The 14,952-nt window shown below is 44.0% G+C and overlaps 1 protein-coding gene across 1 annotated transcript in view; it reads right to left on the reverse strand.

The window, feature by feature from the left end:
* Window positions 1–13,938, reverse strand: part of LOC132476390 (dual specificity tyrosine-phosphorylation-regulated kinase 3-like) — a 25,515-nt gene extending 11,577 nt beyond the window's left edge. Inside the window, exons 1-2 of the mRNA XM_060078317.1 lie at window positions 13,902–13,938; window positions 1,262–1,318 (exon numbers count right to left, since the gene is read on the reverse strand). Coding sequence (XP_059934300.1) covers window positions 1,262–1,318; window positions 13,902–13,938 — 94 coding nt within the window. The remainder of the gene's footprint in view (window positions 1–1,261; window positions 1,319–13,901) is intronic.
* Window positions 13,939–14,952: the final 1,014 nt, after the last annotated feature.

The following is a 14,952-nucleotide window of genomic DNA, read 5'->3' on the forward strand; positions in this document are numbered from 1 at the left end:
ATATGGAATTTAAGAAAAAAAATGTCATGAAGAACAGAGGGGTAAGACAGGAATAAAGACACAGACCTACTAGAGAATGGACTTGAGGATATGGGGAGGGGGAAGGGTAAGCTGTGACAAAGTGAAAGAGCGGCATGGACATATATACACTACCAAACGTAAGGTAGATAGCTAGTGGGAAGCAGCCGCATAGCACAGGGAGATCAGCTCGGTGCTTTGTGACCGCCTGGAGGGGTGGGATAGGGAGGGTGGGAGGGAGACGCAAAAGGGAGGGGATATGGGAACATATGTATATGTATAACTGATTAAATTTGTTATAAAAAAAAAGTCAGGGGCTTCCCTGGTGGCGCAGTGGTTGAGAGTCCGCCTGCCGATGCAGGGGACACGGGTTCGTGCCCCGATCCCGGAAGATCCCACATGCCGCGGAGCGGCTGGGCCCGCGAGCCATGGCCGCGGAGCCTGTGTGTCCGGAGCCTGTGCTCCGCAACGGGAGAGGCCACAGCAGTGAGAGGCCCGCGTACAGCAAAAAAAAAAAAAAAAAAGTCAACGTCATTATCCCTTAGGTTCCAGTTGATCTGGTAGCTGAGCACTTCAGGCTAATCTTTGCCATTGAAAGAAACTGGGACTCTTTAGAACTTCTCTTGCCTAATAACAGGTAATGTTTCTGCAATCTTTTCTTCCCTTAAGATCATTAATAACTGAGACCTGTGCAAGGGCAAGCATTGTGGCCAGGTTTAGATAACAAAATGGCTTCTGTCAAGAAAGCCATGCCTGGTTCTTTTTCTCCAAGGATCCCCTACCCTATCTGCTTATGCTCCCTAGCCCCACTCAAGAGTAGTTCAAAATTTCCATTGTCTCTCTCAGTGCAGCTAAAGCCAGATTTACCTATCGTGGATTAGCCAAATATCCTGTAAGATACCTGCTTGCTTGTTGAAGCCAGTTCTAATATATCTGCAAAATAAGGAACCCCTAAAAAATAAACAAGAAAAATGGGACTATTCCAGCCTCTTCAAAAATCATCAGAACATTCCGAATGTGATTATAACAGTTTCAAATGTAAAGATGAAGAAAATATTCCTATGGCCACATGCACCTGGAATTTTGTGATGAAACACCTGTTGGTGGGTTAAGTTTAAATTCTTTTCAATAACTATAAATTAGTCTTTGCAGCATGATGTGCCATAATGCATAGTATACCACATTAATCACAAAATTGGAATGCACTTTAAAAAATCATTTATAGAGAATGTATGAAACTCACCATTTTCCCCAAGCTGTGTCGACCTCAAGTTCACCTGAGCTCCAGAAACATGTATAGCTATTTTCAGAAACAGAGATTTAACTCACTGAAACACTAAAACCATGTCATTTTTCTGAAGTTTCAGAAAGCTATCTCTCTTCTGAACCTCATGGACTTCTGTTACCAAAAACTCAGGTTCAGCTGTTCACCACTCAAAAACCCATACTTGAGAGGCAAGTGTTGCTTGGAAAGGAAAGGTTGCTTTATTCAGGAGGCTGGCAACCTGGGGAGAAGGCAGACTTGTGTCCAAAAACCAACTCCAGAGATTCTGCGGGACCATGAAAGTTTTCAAAAGGAGAATCATTTGGGGAGGGGGTCAGAGTCTTCATTATCTTCTACCTTGTACAGACTTCTGATTGGTTGGTGGTGAGGTAAGAGGGTGGTGTTCCCAGAATCTAGTGCTTAGCCTGAAGTTGCCATCCTCCACCTGGGAGGGGGCCTTAGTTCCTGCAGAAGAACTCAAACATATATTGTTATGTATATTCCTTGAAGAGGAACCAGGAACCTGCCCCATGCTGCACTACTGTTTCTTGATTGCTCCTCCTTTCTTTCTGCAATCCCTCCCTTCCCTGATAAGCAACTGTTTGAATCTGCCCTTTGGAACTCAGGAAAGGTCAAGGAGGCTGAATGAAGACTATTTCCTACAGAGAAGAAACAGGGGACATGGAAAGGATTTATACCTTGGAGGGCCCCACAGGGTCCTGCAAGGTTTCACTTCCTGTACTTCTTCCCTCTCTCTCTCTTCCCCAAGCTTTGAAAGTTGCCCCATTAATGCTTCAGAATCTTGAAAACAACAACAACAGCAACAAATAAAATCCCTATGCTTCTTCCAATACTGTAGACACTTGGTTCGATGTCTCCTAAATCCTGAAGTTTGTCCTTATTAATCCCTAACCCCAGAAAGATTTATCTTTTCCCAAAATATCTGTCACCTCTTCTCACTCTTCCCAAGTCAACATGACCAGTTCCAGCGACAGACCTGAGGGGCCATGTGAAACTATGTTTCTGAAGTTTGAAAACCTAACCAGGACTCTTTCTAATATAATTACCGTTTTTAAAAAATATATTCATTTATTTATTTTGGCCGCACTGGGTCTTAGCTGCGGCCCGCAGGATCCTCGTTGAGGCATGTGGGATCTTTAGTTACGGCATGCAGACTTTTAGTTGCAGCATGCATGCAGGGTCTAGTTCCCTGACCAGGGTTAGAAGCCGGCCCCCTGCATTGGGAGCGCAGAGTCTTACCCACTGGACCACTAGGGAAATCCCTAATTACCATTTATTAAGTCTATTATGTTCCAGGTACCATCAGAAGTGCTTTACATATATTTTCTCATTTAAAACTTATAACAGTCCTGTGAGATAGGTATTATCCCTATTTTACAATTCAGAAAACATTCTCAAAGATTACCAACTTGTCCAAGTTCACCCAGCTGGTGTGTGGTTCCAACTAAAAATTGTCACTTGCCATCGGAGTTTAGGGTAGAGATCAGGAATGAGGCCTTCTGTGCTCTGGGAAACATTGGCAGAACAGGCCTTCAGATAGTTGGATATTTTCAGAAGGTTTTATGAGCCCAGTTTCTTGCATCTTCTCATATCTAGAGAATCACTAAAATCATAAATGGAGACATCTGCTCCTCATGAGTAGCAACAACCTTCTGCCAAAATGTGTGCTTGACTGCATGTATCCCTCTTCACCAAAATCACATATATACTGACTTCCACCCTTACCTCTTCAGAGCAGTTTATCAGAGTTATCTGAGAGGCTGTCTTCTGGGCTATAGTCCTCATTCGCCCCAAATAAAACTTAACTCACAACTCTCATGTTGTGCATATTTTTCCAGTCGACAGTTTTGGCGACCATGGTCAGGATTGGCTAAGTGTAGAATAACTTTAATTGAGTAAATGAATTTTAGAAATAAGCTGGTGCAAAACCTGAATTTGGTTTTTCTCTCTGTTAAGATGACACAGTTTTCTTAGAATATTGAGCCACTTTTGATAACAGATTGTAAAGTTTCTTTTACCTTTAACTGGTAATATGTTATAACTGTGTGTACTTGCCTTTGAAATCTTTTTGTCACTTTGGTTAAGTGGATAAGCATTGTTTCACAGTGACCTATGATCCTATTTGACCAAGAGTTTTAAAAACTTTTAGATATTTTTTGACAAAGTTCCCAAATCAAATTCTAAAGATGTTCCTTTGACCTCTAGTTAACTTTGACCTCTAGCTAGCTTCAAAGGGCTCCCTGAAACATCCCAAAGAGAGGTATTAAACTATTTAGGTTCATTTGGTATGTTAAATTACATGGGAACTATTGTCAAATGAGTAATAAATCTTCTTAGGTTGTATTGCATGGGTAAATATCATTAATATACATAGTCTAGAAATTACCTACAATTCCTAAAAATCTGGTATGTCCTGGTAAAATTTATCCGTCGTAATTCTGGTTATTATCCTAAAGTGTCACAGCAGTAACCAAGTTTCTTTGTCAATAGCATTGTAATCAGGTCTTTAACTGTGCCTTCTTAAGTCTTTTGTCCTTCATAGACAGTTATTGTCTTACACTTATGCCTTTGCAAAAATGCTTCCTCTTCAAGAAGATTCATAGCAAGGACTTTTGGACAAGTACAGATTTCTGATAACTTTTAGAGCATTTTGCTGAACTGGGTAAGAAATTTAAAAATTCTAGTGGAAAACCGGATGGCTTCATGAAACTATTAACAGAAACGAGTAGTTACATAGGACTGAGTGAACTGATGAATGTGGTTATAATTTTTATGGTTTCTGTCTAAAACATTACTGGCTTTTAATCTGTGTTTTCCAGACATAAGCAGACCCTTCCCTCAAGCTAGTTATGACTTACAGCAATTTGGTAAGTTATACCTCTGTAAACAGAATTGAAACATTTATCTTTTCTGTCTACCTGATTCCTTCAGAAATTGGAAACTCATAGGTTCCCAGTAGCCTTATCAGGTAAATAAGGAAGGCAACCTCCTGGCTGGTGATATTGTGGGGATCTTGAAAAGGGAGTAATTCACCCAAATCTGTAAGGCAAAATCTGTGACAAGCCTTTGGCATTGCTTTCCTTGACCTTGAGGTCTTTTGTTTTTTTAATATTCATTTACTTTATTTAATTTATTTATTTTCTTCATTTTTTTGGCTGTGCTGGGTCTTCATTGCAGCACGCAGGCTTCTCTCTAGTTGTGGTGCGTGGGCTTTCTCTCTCTAGTTGTGGCACGCAGGCCAGTAGTTGTGGTGCACAGGCTTAGTTGCCCTGTGGCACGTGGGATCTTAGTTCCCCAACCAGGGATCAAACCCGTGTCCCCTGCATTGGAAGGTGGATTTCGTACCACTGGACCACCAGGGAAGTCCCCGAGAGGGCTTTTTAAAAAAAAAATTCAGTCCGAGACTCCTAATGAAAAGTTCCCCACGGCCAATATAAAAGATCCTACATGATCAATTACACTTACCTAAGTAATCAGGCCAAGTTTATTAAAATTAGACTTAATATGCAAACAAATTAATCTTCATTTGTCTATATTTGGTAAAAATGAGGGTAATTTTAGAGAGAAAAATTTATGTTTTAGTGGATATCAAATTCTAGTTTTGTTAATTGAGGTCTGTATTTACTGCTTAAGCCTCACTTCCGATTCAGCTCCTTGCTATTATGTTATATTATTGTAAAGTTTAATTGAATTATTAAAAGGACACTAATTTGTTTCTGAAGTTTATCTCAGTAATCTATCTTTGGATGAAGATCAGATGCCTCATGACCTGTAGCCAGGGATTATGCATACTGGAAAATACATCATTTAAAGGACTATCTCCAACCTAGATGGAAAGACCCTTATCAGGTACTCTTAACTAGCTCATGCACAGCGAAACTGAAAGGAATTGACTCTTGGATTAATGTTTCCAAAAGTGTCCCTGCACTGGACTGGCCTAGAGAGAGGATTGCTGACCTTAAAATCACCTTAAAACAAGACTCAAACAGAGGAGAAACTTTCAGACTAGGATGAGAAGACGACATCTGAAATAGACATCTGACCCAAGATGCTGGACCAGGCCTGTCTACCAATTACTTTGATAATTGCTCACAACTTTGCTTATGAACCGAATGTATTTCACAATCTTATACTGCGTTTAAAGTTAATCCAATTGTTGGCTTTATGGCTATTTACCTATATCCAGTTCTTCTGGATTACTTTGGTGGATTTCTCCACTCCAAGGCTCTAATTGGATAGCCCTTAGGAAATTTATTCTAGAAGAAAGAAATTATAGTTCTCTTTAGGCCACTATTGATATTACTAGGTGATATCCCTCACCTGGCCAATTAATAATACCTGCTCCGACTCTGACCATAAATATGAATTTTCTTGTAGGGTCACTCAAGCTCAGTCAGAACACCAAGCGGAATCACAGTCAAAAACCATAACCTCCTGTTTCTGACAAGGAAACCTCACACAGTTCTGGTATGTATCTATGTGGCTAACACCAGGCTATGCTCAAGTTTAAAGGCTCCTTTAGTATATTAAATCATACGAAGGATAACCAGCTAATAACAGTAGGAAATTGGGTCGGGTGCCTTATAAACAATACCAATATATAATTTTCTTTAAAGATAAGAACTGGTATAGAACAGGCTAAGTCAGATGACCTGGGGATATACTGGGCTGCACCTAATAGAAGTTCTAGGCTTAAATTCTTATTTATAACCTTACTAATACTACTAGCTATATCATTTGTATTTTGCCTGTTTTACAAAATCTTTTTTGTAATAAATTTATTTATTTAATTTATTTATTTTTGGCTGTGTTGGGTCTTCGTCACTGCTCGCAGGCTTTCTCTAGTTGCGGCGAGCGGGGGCTACTCTTCGTTGCGGTGCACAGGCTTCTCATTGCGGTGGCTTCTCTTGTTGAGGTGCACAGGCTTTAGTAGTTGTGGCACGCGGGCTCAGTAGTTGTGGCTCGCGGGCTCTAGAGCCCAGGCTCAGTAGTTTTGGTGCACAGGCTTAGTTGCTCCGTGGCATGGGGGATCTTCCCAGACCAGGGCTCGAACCCGTGTCCCCTGCATTGGCAGGCAGATTCTTAACCACTGTGCCACCAGGGAAGCCCTAAAATTGTTGTTTTTTGCATTATCAATTGTGTGACTGAGACTTTGATAAAATGATGACTAGGTGAACTTGAAACAGTTGACCAGATACATAGTTCTATATCACATCAATGACCGTAATAGTGTAACTCTTAATAGGGGAAAAGGCAACAAGAGGGAATCATTTCCTGTACCATAACAGACTAGTGAGACTGTCTTGTGGTCCAGAGACTTTGGCTACTCTTAATAGGGCCTAGTCCAGTAACAGCACATTGAGTTGCCTATCGACGAAACCCTCACCTGGTGCAGGAATGTCTTAGCACTCTGGGACAAAATGGTCACGAAGTGCCTCCCAAACCATGGTCGAATTTATGACCATGATCGGGCACTGCCAACTAAAAATTGTCACTTGCCATCTGGCACCACAAGAATGAAGTCACTGGCCACTGCAGTGGCTGACCTTCAACACACCCTGAAAGGAGTTCGGGGGAGAGATCAGGGATGAGGCATTCTGTGCTCTGGGACAAACTGGCAGAACAGGCCTTCAGAAAGATATTTTTAGGGTAAGATTTTATGAGCCCCATTTCTTGCATCTTCTCGTATCTAGAAAAACACTAAAATAATTAATGGAGACATTTGTTCCTTGTGACTAGCAGCAACCCTCTACCAAAATGTGTGCTTGATTGCACGTATCCTCCTTCACCAAAATCACATATATACTGACATCCCCTCTTACTTCTTCAGAGCAGTTCCTCAGAGTTATCTCAGAGGCTGTCTCTTGGGATATAGTCTTCATTTTGCCCCCAATAAAACTTAATCACAACTCTCACGTTGTGTACTTTTTTTCAGTTGACAGTGGTGAACTGGAATTCAAACCTTGGTCTGCTTGAATCTAAAGCCCAGTCCTGGGGCTTCCCTGGTGGTCCAGTGGTTAAGATGCCATGCTCCCAATGCAGGGGGCCTGGGTTCAATCCCTGGTCAGGGAACTAGATCCCACATGCTGCAACTAAAAGATCCTGCACACCACAATGAAGATCCTGCATGCGGCAACGAAGATCCCACGTGTCACAACTAAGACCTGGTGCAGCCAAATAAACAAATAAATATTTTAAAAAAATGGAGCCCAGTCCTTTGACTGCCTGTATGCTGCCTGAGCATGCAGAGCCTGTCAGGGTAACCCAGACTAGATCACTGGATCCTTTGAATTATGTGACAGTTTCCCTTGATCTAAGATTCCCAAATGTGGTAACAGAATAATCATCCTCCAAAGATGTCCGTGTCCTAATCTCCAGAACCTGTCAGTATGTCACCTTAAATGGCGAAAGGGACTTTGCAGTGTGATTAAGGATCTTAAATTCGGGAGATTATCTTAAATTATCAGGATGGGCCCAGTGTAACCATAAGCGTCTTTATAAAATGGAAGAGGGAGGCAGGAGGGTCAGAGAAGAAGATGTGACAATGGAAGCAGAAGTCGGGGAGGTGGGGAGATCTGATGCTTGGTTTGGGTCTTAAAGCTTGAGGAGGGGGCTGCAAAACAAGGAATGAAGGTGGCTTCTAGAAGCTGAAAAAAGTAAGGAAACAGATTCTCCCCTAGCGCCTCCAGAAAGAACACAGCTCTGCCAACAAATTGATTTTAGGACTTCTGACTTCCAGAATTGTAAGATATTAAATCTGTGTTGTTTTACTCCATTAAGTTTGTGGTATTTGTTACATTAAAGCTTAAGAAGCTTGGGTACTATGGTAGATTAGACACGGCCACATATTCTTTGCAGCTTCTCCTATTAGGTGGTGGAGATTAGTTTCCCAGTTCCTGACTTTGGCTAGCCATGTGACTTGCTTTGACCAGTAGAATGGGATGGAATTGGTCTTGTGTGATCATGAGTTTAGGCCTCAGAGACCTTACAGTTTCTCTCTCTCTCTCTCTCTCTTATCTGCTGCCACCATATGGACAAGTTGCAGCTAGATTGGTGGAGAATCCTCAGCCAACATCAACTGCTAGCACTTGAGACAGGAGATGAGTTGCCACATGACAGCAGCCACATGAGGATCCCAAGCAAATCTAACAGAAGAACCAAGTCAGCAGCCCCTTGAGAACTGTGAGCAAATAGGTATTGTTATTTTAAGCCATTAAGGTTTGGGGTGCTGCAATAGATAAATGATACGGGTGCTTTTGAAAAATATCCATTTCTGCCTATCCTCCATTTCACCAGATAGAGTGATCAAGAATTCCTTGGTAAGGAGCTCCACTGATATTTTTGTTGTGTCTGTTGGTCATCAATAAGGTTTGGAACTCACTAGTGTGGACCTTGGAGACTAAGTTCTACTGGGTCACCTGTACTTTGGAAGCCTACTAAGTCTGCTCTACTCATGGCGCGTGGGCCAAGGAAACCAATTCTCTATCACCTAGTGTACAGGTCAGGACTTTTTCTATTTCAAGTATCAAAAAACCCAACTAAAACTGCTTAAAGAAGATGTATTATAAACTTTTTTCTTTTTTTTTTACAATTTTTAAAAGCAGTAGTGCTTAATTCAGGTATGGTGTATGTTCTGTTCTCTCCCCATCGCTTGTCTCACACTGGCTTCATTCTCAGGCTTCTTCTGTGCAAACAAGATGCGTACCAGCGGTACCAGGATCAACTCCGTGGAAAAGCTCTCTCAGTGGTTTCCACAAAGTCTCACGATATATTGTGGGCTTTGATTGGGTCGATCCTTGAAACAGATCTCTGGCCAGGAAAATGCAGTACTCTGATTGGTCAGGCTAGAGCCACCTGGAGCAAAAAGCAGTGTCATCTGAAGTACATTAGACAAGGAGTTAGGGAGACAGCAATTCTCCAGAGAAAAATTGCTATAGTAGATTCCAGAAAAGGGATGAATGGATGTTGGGCAGCAAAACTCGCTGATATTTACTAGCTGGACATTGGAGATCAGCTTTACTGGTGTCACTTAAATCCTGATAATCCACATTGAGTCACCTGGCTACTGGAAATCTTCACCTTCCCAATCTCAAATGCCTGGACACCAGGCTTTGAAATGCATCTCACCTGTCACCTGAATGAGGGAAGCAGGTTGCCCTCTCCATCAGAAATGCCCCCTATGCTCTGTAAAACAACTCGTGAAGTACTTCTCATGTGAGATAATTTAATCCCAACTCTAAGGGCCCTACCAATATGTCTCAATGTTCATAACCCTCTAATTTCATGTACCTCTTTGTATTACACTAAAAGCTGGATTAAGGGATGTTGTAGTCAAACATTTTCCCAGGGAGTTAGTCCATTAGGAGGGTTAAAATTAACCAGAAATGTACAAAGATGGAGAATATTGTTTTTATCTGGATTTCTCTTATGGAGACAACCATACGTGCCTGGAAGAAATTCTGGGATAAGTGCCTTGTGGGGACAGTTTGGGGACAAAGGTAGGACTCCCAAGAGACCTTCAGAAAACCATGATGTCGAAACTGCCTTCTGTGGAGGGTGGGTTCAGTGGTCTGCAGGGATTTTAGGTCTGAAAGCTGTTCTTCTCTGCCCTTTTCCCTGACCAGCTCAGTCCCTCTCTCCTCTAAACAAATAAGCACATATCTGGGTTTGAGGAAAATCCGGGTATTTCCACTGGCCCTGATCATAATGATGTGTGCATGGGTCTGTCTCACTCCCTGAGACGGGCACTTTGTTTTATTGATAATCTTCATATTCCCCACATCAAGTACAGTGCCTGGCATATAGCAGGCTCTCAGCAAAGATGTCAGTGTCACCAGAATTTTAGAAACCACTCCCTGAAAGATGGAAATCTGTCTTAATATCCACTACTCCCTTCAAAATAGTACTTGCTGGTCACCCTGATGCTGGGGAGTCCTCACTTTTGTTTGCTTGCTTTTTTAAAATAATTAATTAATTAATTAATTAATTAATTTTTGGCTGTGTTGGGTCCTCGAATGTGTGCAAGGGCTTTCTCAAGTTGCAGCAAGCGGGGGCCACTCTTCATCGCGGAGCGCAGGTCTCTCACTGTCGCGGCCTGTCTTGTTGCGGAGCACAGGCTCCAGACGCACAGGCTCAGTAGTTGTGGCTCACGGGACCAGTTGTACCACGACATGTGGGATCTTCCCAGACCAGGGCTCGAACCCGTGTCCCCTGCACAGGCAGGCAGACTCTCAACCACTGCCCCACCAGGGAAGCCCCTGTGTACGGATCTTTTTGTGAGCATATGTTTTTACTCCTCTTGTGTTAGTTTCACAGGGCTTGTATTGGTTTCTCTTGTATTTGTTTGCGGTTAACAAATTACCACAAATTGGGTGGCTGAAAACAACAGAAATTTATTCTCTCACAGTTCAGGAGGCCAGAAGTCTAAACTCAAAGTGTCAGCAGGGTTGGTTCCTTCTGGAGGCTCTGAGGGAGGCTATGTTCCATGTCTCTCTCCTAGCTTCTGGTGGCTGCTGGCAACCCTTGACATTCCTTGGCTGGTGGCTGCATTCCTCCAGTCTCTGCCTCCATTGTCACACGGTGTTCTTCCCTGTCATTAATCCTGTGTAGCCTGAGGGACAGTGGAGTTGGTAGATAAGCAGGGCAATGGGGCATTGTGACTAGTTGTAAGGGATACTTTTGGGTCAAATCCTGTCCCCACCCTTAATTTACAGGCTCTCTGAAGGCTGGACCTGAACCCTAGGCTGGGCTGACATCACTGACCCGAGCAAAGATGTTCATCTGCTTCTTTCCAAAGCAAAGGAAGCAGACATCAGCGCTTGCAGACGTGAAGCCCATGTTCCTGCCCTTCCTCCCCAGAGTTGCCCCTCTCTGGATATCCACCCCTAAACATCCAGCCTTCCCATACTCCAGAAGTGTTGCCCAATCCCAGATTCTAGAAATTCTCTTGCCTTCAAGTCCTCTAGAAATGAAATGATAGACAAAACCCAGCCTGTCTGGGCTTGGCTTGGCCGTGGACAGCACAGAACCAGAGGAACTGTGACATTCAGCAATATACCTGCAGCACTTGTCCCCTGAGCCTCTTTCATCTACAGCCTCTGCTGTGTGATCTGGGCAGTTCTAGCTCTAGGTTTGATCACAGGATCCAGAAGTACATTAGGCATCAGTTACAAAGGAACATTTCTCTAAGGGTCTGGTACTATGTGAAATCCTGACTTTGAAGTTAAGGAAGCATCTTGACTCAGCCCCAGGGCTTTGCCTCTAGACTTTGCCTGTCCCCTGCCTGGTCTTCCCTCTTACAGCCACAATAAGAAGCCCACAGCTGGCTGCAGGGCTTCCATTCCTCCTCAGTCACCCCATGCCCTTGGCTTTTCCTTCCTCCTCACCACAGACATCCAGCTCCGAGCTCAAAGGTCCCTGGGAATGCAGGTCATCTGTGGTGTTTTCCCAGAGTCTATTAGGTTCTGAGAGTTTCCAACGACAGGTTTCTGCAACAGAAACCTTAGATCAGTCCCTTCCAGATCTATCCCAGGCAAGGAAATAACTGTAACTTTCTGAGATGTAAAAGATTTTACTTCTGAGCAGCTATACAACTCTTGTTTTGCCCAATTGCCAGTGTCTGAGGGTTCCTACGGGCCTCACCTGGGATCGCGCAGGTTCATTAGCTTTTGGGTGTGTGAGTTTGGGGGAGGCAATGAAGAGGAAAGGGGATTTTCAAAAGCCCTGCAGAATATCTAGTTTGAGCAGTCCCAAGAAAAGAGAAAGGACAGGTGGGCATCAAACTCACAAAGAAAGTCCTCACCCTGCTGAAGCAGGGGGCAGCTAAGGGCTCCCAGGGCATGTGTGGCAGGCTGGCTGGGAAGTGGATGCAGCTCTTCTCAGACTGGGTGCTCTGGTCTTGGCTGGCACCCACCTATCCCTGAATACCAGGCAACATATCAGTGCTGAGCTGGGCAAAGTGGAACTCTGCCTTCTTCAAATTTGCCTTGTGGTTTTATTTTGCAAGTGCAAGCATCTGATGTGCGTATCTTTGCCTCCTGTGTCCCCCTTTTATATTGTGAGTTCAACATCTTAGGCTTTTAGGTTGTCAATTTCCACATCGTAAGCAAAAGAGCCAGTGGAGGATGATTTCCTGGGAGAACAGCTGGACTGTACACAGTTGTGGCTTCAATCACAGTGACATGGACCAACTGGCTATCTCAGGATGCACTGGGAGTGAGAAATGCTTGGGTTCCTGTATTAGTTATCCAGTGCATCATAACAAACCATCCCCAAGCTTAATGACTTAAAACAGCAATTATTTACCATCTCATGACTTCTGTGGATCAGGACTTCAGACAGGGCATAGTGGAATGGCTAGTCTCTGATCCCTGGTGGCTGGGGCCTCAGCTGGAAGGCTTGAAAGCATGTGGGATGGGACGACTTGCCCAGTGCTGGAGGCTGTGCTTCCAAGGTGGCTCAATCACATGGCTGGCAAGTTGGTGCTAGGAGATGGGTTCCTCTCCACACGGACCTTTTGACAGGGCTTCCTGAGTGTCCTTTCAAGATGGTGGGGGGTTTCCCCCAGAGCAAGAAATCTAGGAGACCAAGGTAGAAATGACAATGACTTAGCCATAAGGAGTCACACAATATCACTTTGGCCATATGCTAATGGTCACAGAAGTCAGCCCTGGTCTCATGTGGGAGGGGACCACATAAGCACATGAAGACCACTGAGAGCCCTCTTGGAGTCTGGCTACCATCATCTACCCTCTGCCCTTCAATGACGCATGTGCCTCTTAAATGCAAAACATATTAACTTCTTCCCCAGGTCCCCTCAAATTTCACTCCTTTATCTGTTCAAAATGAAGGAGCTCATCATCTAAATCAGGTCCAGCTGTGGATAATGAGCCTCAGGTGTATTTCCTTGAGTATAGCTGCTTGAGTACAGTTCTTGATCTGAAGATCTGTGAATAAAAGACACAAGCTTTCTGCCCCAAACAAATTTGACATACAGTGTTGGTACAGGCATATTATAACCACCTCTAACCATTGTAGACACTCCTCAAAGGGGAGAAAAATGGAGTCACTGATTATAGCTAATACGAAATGCATCAAGGCATGTGTTGCCAGTTCCTTGATTATGGCTGAAGTCTTGTGAATGACAGTTCTTGGCTCTACCCTCTGGACTCTAACTTCTACCTTTCCTTTTATACAAATCATAAATCAAAGAGAGCCTGTGTTTGCAGCTTTCCCAAGAGTGGGCAGCAGGTTGGTAGCCCTGTGGGGCTGTACTGGAGCCACAAAGGGAAAGTTAAAGAATCTAGGCTTGCTGGACTCAGGGTTCAGCCAGCTTGCCTAGCAACAGGACCACCGGCAGGGAGCACACAGGTCCCTGATGCAGGCAGAGAAGTAGGGATGGCACCCTCCTGGGGAAAGGGAGATCTTGCTCTGCCAATAGGGAGGCAGGATGCTGTGTACAGAATCCCCTTGGGTCTTGGCTCCTACTTGTCAACCATGAATTAATTTTTAGGCTGCTAATCTGTGCCTTCTTAGCCAGGACATATGGTGTGTACAATAGTTTTCACAGCTTGAAATTTCTAGTATGCCCTTGAATAACCTTCCTCGGCTCCTTGGTCAGAGACAGATTCCACCATGGCTGTACTGCAACAGGCCTGGTCAACAGCTCAGAGTCTGGCATCACACCCCCCCGAGTGTGGCTGGGTGGGGGCCCAAGCGGAGAAGGATCTGTGGCACTCTCCTCCTCTGGGCTCCTCTGACGTTGGCTTTATGGCTGAGGTGGTTCAGAATAAAGGCATGGTGGGTCAGAAGTGCAGGAGGAGATGGAGCTGTGGCTGACCCCAGATTAAGGGCAGAGATGGTGGTGGACAGAGACTGTGCAAGGCCTCATCTTTGTTATAGCCCAGATGGACTTCTCCTCTGTGTGACTGTATCACCAAATTAAAGCAATCAGGATTTTTTTTTTTCTTGGTGGATGGACACTCTGCTCTGAAATTTTCATTAGCAAAATTAAGTTTAGTAGGGGCCAGGACCCCAGGTAATTAAATCCTTGTCTCCAGGGTACACAGCAGTCCCTTTCAGGGAAACCCAATCCCTCACCCCTGCCTGAGACTGTTTTTTGTTTGTTTGTTTTGGACTAATATCTACCATTTATGGGAAAATTTCAAAGCACCCTGCAATATATCACATGCGTTATCTCAGTGGTTTCTCACAGAAGCCCAGTGAAGTAGGTATTACCTCCACATCTTACAGAGAATGTAAGAGTTTCAGAAAGGATAAGGCATTGGCCCAAGATCAAACTGCTAGGGAGAAGCCAAACCATAATTTGATTTTACTGTGCCTCAAAAATTTTTTTTAATAAGCACTCTGAGTTTTTAAAATTGCTTTGGAAACAAAATCCCCCCAAATAATGCCTGAATGCAAAAGGTACCTAAAAAGGTCCAAAAATGTGGGGTTTCTTAACCAAAAATGTTTTAGGGCTTCCCTGGTGGCACAGTGGTTGAGCGTCTGCTTGCCGATGCAGAGAAGACAGGTTCGCGCCCCGGTCCGAGAAGATCCCACATGCCACGGAATGGCTGGGCTCCTGAGCTATGGCCGCTGAGCCTGCGCGTCCGGAGCCTGTGCTCCGCAACGGGAGAGGCCACAGCAGT

The sequence above is a fragment of the Mesoplodon densirostris genome, chromosome 2 (assembly GCF_025265405.1).
Source record: "Mesoplodon densirostris isolate mMesDen1 chromosome 2, mMesDen1 primary haplotype, whole genome shotgun sequence".
NCBI classification, from domain to species: Eukaryota; Metazoa; Chordata; class Mammalia; order Artiodactyla; family Ziphiidae; genus Mesoplodon; species Mesoplodon densirostris.